The sequence below is a fragment of the Setaria viridis genome, chromosome 8 (genome assembly GCF_005286985.2).
Source record: "Setaria viridis chromosome 8, Setaria_viridis_v4.0, whole genome shotgun sequence".
NCBI classification, from domain to species: domain Eukaryota; kingdom Viridiplantae; phylum Streptophyta; class Magnoliopsida; order Poales; family Poaceae; genus Setaria; species Setaria viridis.
In genome coordinates this window covers 25,837,866-25,842,878 of record NC_048270.2, presented here as the reverse complement: position 1 = coordinate 25,842,878, position 5,013 = coordinate 25,837,866, and the positions used below count along the sequence as shown (strand labels likewise).

Here is a 5,013-nt window from a genome sequence, read left to right as displayed (position 1 = left end):
GTATCTTAATAACTTGGAATATGACCCAACAAAATTCTCTACTGTGCTACATCCACATTAATAATTCTAGAGAAACAATCTTATTTCCTATGACAATTAGTACAATCTAGACACCATGCATGCAGGTTGTTGCTACCACACAGGCACAAGGTCAAAGTTTACTTGGTCAGAGTAATACCAAATTAAATCTAATCCAGGACTTGCTTTGCAAATCATTCATCAAAAGAGTATAATATCCGGTCAATGAAGGAGAATAGATTGATCAGACCAGACAAGGGAAGATTCACAAGACACCTCCCTTCCCTTCATTTATTCAAACAACTGCCTATAAAAAAGCCCCCCTCACTATTTCAGTGTGCCAAGCAGTTCTCAGGTTCGCAGCAATGGCTGCTCATCAGTTTGCGGTGGCAACAGCAGTCCTCAGTTGCCTTCTTGCTCTTGCAACATTTGCAAGCTGCAACACTGAAGGTAAGTTGCAGATCAAAATTCCGATCATATTGCAGGCATCATTGTCAAGTTTAGTCTTTTTCCTGAAACATGCTGTTGAGACTTGAAGGTGACATACTGTACAAGCAAAGGTTGGCATGGAAGGACCCAAACAATGTGCTCCAGAGCTGGGATCCGACTCTTGTCGACCCCTGCACATGGTTTCATGTCACTTGCAACAACGATAACTCCGTCATCCGTGTGTACGTCTCTCTATCTCCTTTGCCCCTTATCACTATTATGAAGAGAATTTAGGATAGGCCCAACGGATCAGAAACTCTGCAAGTGCTGCTGTTCAACATCTGAATATATAGTTTTCTCCTTGGAAAGCATCAATCGTTTCTTCCTGAGTCGTGCACGCACTTATGGAATCTGTATGACTGCTATTTGTACATTCTGTTCAAGAAACCAGAACATCTGATGATTCATCAACAGTGTATCTGATAGTGTAAGTTTATCTGCAAACCATGTTTATACTGAAGTGCAAGTACCTATTTCTTGCTTTTTGCAGGGATTTGGGGAACGCAGGCATCTCAGGCCCTCTGATTCCAGATCTGGGAGGACTGCAGAACCTCCAGTACCTGTAAGAATTGAATAACTTGTTGCTATCACTGCAAGCATCGAGAATTACACTCTGAACGGTTTTTCTGAAATTTGGTTTCCCGATGTTTGCAGCGAGTTGTATGACAACAGCCTGAACGGTACAATACCAGCAACATTGGGAAACCTGACTAAACTCATCAGCTTGGATCTTTATGAAAACCAGCTTACTGGAGAGATACCGGCTACGCTTGGCGCCATCAGCAACCTGCGATATCTGTATGCAAATTCTGTAATCATTTCATACGCTTGATTAGACTCTCGTGAATCCTGGCTATTTGCTGAACTTCCAATTGCGCTAATAATGTTCTGCAGGAGGTTGCACGAGAACAACCTGACTGGGGCTATACCAACTTCTTTGGGCAATCTGACGAGCCTTCAGGAATTGAAACTTCAGAAGAATGAACTCAGCGGCTCTATTCCATCCTCCTTTGGAAACCTCAAAACAGTGTTGATCCTGTATGTCATATAGTTCCTAAATTCACAGATGATGTTCTGAATAGTCAAAAAAATGCTTGCGAGTTTGGTTTAATTATTCTCGAGGGTACTTTTGACTCTTCTTTGCACAGGAAGTTGAACGATAACATGCTGTCCGGCATGGTTCCACTGGAAGTCCTCTCTCTTCTCATTTCTGGGAATTTGACGGAGATGTGAGTGGTTTAGTAATATTAGTTACTTCTTTATCTCTTCTATGTGCTACATTATGTTACGATATATTTTGGTTGACTCGCACTGACACAAGAAAAATCGTCTTCATCCAGAAATATTGCAGAGAACGACTTGACAGGCACAGTGAGATCATCAGGATTCAGAGGTACTAATGTGAATCTAAACTGCAGCTTTAGTAGATTTACATTTTCGTTTTCCTTTGTAAATTCATATAATACATAGTGGTGCTTACAAGAATTACACATTTGCATTATCACAGTGACGGCGATTATCCAGGACAAGCTGAAGAATGCATGATGAGTCCCTGGATCGTGACATTGTTTTCCTTCATGCGTGTTGGAAATAAACAAATAAATCCAATGACAGGGATCAATATAGACATCTTGCAGTAGGGATTCTTCTGCTCAATAAAACTTATTTGTCTGGGGTTTCATCTCTTGTAGCAGTATGAATGAATGAATGAGATGTAAAAATCTCTAGTTCCCTAAAAAAAACTGAGTTTTCAAAGGAAAAAAAATACTTTTCTCCTTATGCAAAATATAATAATATTTCACTTCGTTATAGAACAATGGTCAGTGTTTGTTGTGGACAACTTCTTTGGCAAGAAGTACCACCGCAGGCCTAAAGGGCCAGCCTCTTCTGGTGCCGCCAGTTAGTTAGAGATAGACTTTGAGTTTGTTACAAATAGAGTCCTAATCTATTAAGGTCTGAGTTTGTTACAGCTTAGAGATAGAATCCTAGTCTGTTAAGGTTTATTTTAGTCGACTCATTATATAAGAGTCTTAGGCGCCAAGAGATTAGTCAAGCAGAAGACATATATGATCTTAGAGCCTCCTAGGGAGGGCGAGTAAGACTCTGCCAATTTGCCATTGTAACTCATATCCAATCAATTAGCCATATCATCTTTGGTATCAGCTGGGACCTTCCTTGGTTTCTGTCTGCCGCTAATTGCAGGTCCACCACGCCCCAAAACCCCCTGCGCACTGCCAACCCCATCGCTTCCACCGCAACAATGGGCGATTCCTTCGTCACCCAGGCTGTCTTCGATGATGCCGTCGCCAAGATGATCACCAAGATGAACGAGATTAGCATGAAGCTTGATAGAGAATTGGGATCTGTCCGTCAGGAGCAAGGGCGTCTCGCCTCCTCCATCACCAATGTCCAGAATTAGGTTCTGGAGAAGAACGGACGCTTTGACGCTACTGGTTCCTCCTCCAAGGGCGACGGGAAGTATAGGCCGCCGCCACCACCCGTGCATAAGCTCCGCTTCCCCAAGTACAATGGCTCCGACGACCCCCTGGGCTGGCTTCACAAGTGCGAGCAATTGTTTCGCTCCCAGGGCACGCCGGAAGATCAGAAGGTTTGTACGGCGATGTTCTATTTGGAGGGCACCGCGGGACAGTGGTACTACCGCTTGGAGAAGAATCGCGGCGTCCCTACTTGGCCGGCTTTCGTCGAGAGCGTCAACAAGAGGTTAGGGCCGCCGGTGCGCGGCAACCCCCTCGGTGAGCTGGCCCATATTTGCCGCACGGGCTCCGTCAACGACTACTAGGAGCAGTTCCTTAAACTCCTGGCATGCTGTGAGGGCGTCACCGAGCAGGAGCAGATCGCCATCTTCTCCGCCGGCCTCCTTCAACCCATGAGCATTGATGTGGAGATGCACAAGCCCGAGACATTGGAGGACGCCATGGTGCTGGCGCGTGCCTACGAGCGCCGCACCCAGGTGGTCGACGAGGGCGCTCGCTCCCTGGTGCACGCATCGCGCCCCTCCTCCCGCACTAGTTCATTTGCCTCAGCCCCGGCCAAGCCTCCTGCTACACTGCTATCTTCTTCGATGACGTCTTCATCACCAGGCACTCCTGTCAAGCCAGTTGTGCCACTAGGCGCCCGTTTCACTCACCTCTCATTGGAGGAGATGGTGCAACGGTGCCTTGAGGGCCTGTGTTTCAACTGTCCAGAGAAGTTTTCAAGGGAACACGCCAAGAAGTGCTCGATGAAGGGCATCTACTGGATGGAGCTGGACGGCGACAACGATGCTTCGGACGGCATAGGGGAAGATGAGCCGACCATCTCCCTCAACGCCATCACCAGCATCCAAACGAGGTCCACCTTGCAGCTTGCCACCATTGTCTAGGCCGTGGGCCTCACTACCTTGGTGGATCTGGGATACACCCACTTGTTCATCACTGCGGACACTACCGCCCGGCTTGGGCTCACTCCAGAGGTGCGGCCAGGCCTTACCGTCAGCGTTGCCAATGGCGACCGCGTTCCTTCCACCGGTGTCTACCGGAACGTCATCGTCCACATCGGCCAGGAGGAGTTCTACGTCAACCTGTTCGTCATTCCGCTCGATGGCTATGAGCTCGTCCTAGGGTGTGACTGGCTTCACACCTTGGGGCCCATCCTCTGGGACTTCACACGGCTGTCCATGGCTTTCTAGCACCAGGACCATCGCGTCAAGTGGTTCAGGGTCAATGGCCAGCCTTCCCCACGGCTAGCTGTCACTCAGTCATCGGATTTGCTTGGGCTGCTGTTGGAGGAGTTTGTTGTTTTATTCACCACGCTGTCAGGGCTGCCATCGCTACGCACCTTCGACCACCGCATTCATCTTCTTCCGGGTACTTCTCCAGTGGCGGTGCGCCCCTATCGCTACCCACAGCTTCTGAAGGATAAGATTGAAGCCCAATGCCAGGCCATGCTCAAGCAAGGGATCATCCGTCCCAGCACGTCAGTGTTCTCCTCACCGGTACTGTTGGTGCGCAAGGGGGATGGCACGTGGCGCTTCTATGTTGACTACCGTGCCCTCAACCTCAAGACCGTCCACGACAAGTTCCCAATTCCGATGGTGGAGGAGCTTCTGGATGAGCTCAAGGGCGTTGTTTTCTTCACCAAGCTCGACCTCACAGCGGCTATCACCAAGTGCGGATGCATCTCGATGATGTGGTGAAGACGGCGTTCCGCACCCACCACAGCCACTTCGAGTTCCTGGTCATGCCGTCTGTCCTCACCAATGCGCCGTCCACGTTCCAGGCGTTGATGAATGAGGTTCTCCGTCCGTTCCTCCGCCGTTGCGTTCTTGTCTTCTTCGACGACATCCTAATTTACAGCAGCTCCTGGACCGAGCACCTGCAGCATGTTCGTGCCGTGTTCTCCAAGTGCATTTTTGGGGAACGTCGGGTGCATTATTTGGGCCATGTCATCACCGACGCTGCCATGGCCATGGATACTGAAAAAATTGTTGCTGTCCAGGCTTGGCCC

General features: G+C 48.6%; 1 protein-coding gene across 1 annotated transcript; it reads left to right on the top strand.

Annotated features, from left to right (window-relative positions):
• Window positions 1–309: 309 nt before the first annotated feature.
• On the top strand, window positions 310–2,188 carry LOC117866832 (disease resistance protein BAK6). The gene is made up of 8 exons (XM_034751120.1): window positions 310–468; window positions 557–689; window positions 998–1,069; window positions 1,162–1,305; window positions 1,402–1,545; window positions 1,656–1,736; window positions 1,848–1,900; window positions 2,015–2,188. Exons 1-8 carry the CDS (start codon window positions 384–386, stop codon window positions 2,050–2,052), a joined length of 750 nt encoding a protein of 249 aa, XP_034607011.1. The 5' UTR covers window positions 310–383; the 3' UTR covers window positions 2,053–2,188.
• The last annotated feature ends 2,825 nt before the right edge of the window (window positions 2,189–5,013 follow it).

Bases quoted from the DNA above. Each gene is read 5' to 3' on its own strand.
- LOC117866832 (XM_034751120.1), top strand. From the start codon at position 384: ATGGCTGCTCATCAGTTTGCGGTGGCAACAGCAGTCCTCAGTTGCCTT. The intron at 1,306-1,401 runs GTATGCAAATTC...AATGTTCTGCAG, and splicing joins ATCAGCAACCTGCGATATCT to GAGGTTGCACGAGAACAACC. The intron at 1,737-1,847 runs GTGAGTGGTTTA...GTCTTCATCCAG, and splicing joins TCTGGGAATTTGACGGAGAT to AAATATTGCAGAGAACGACT.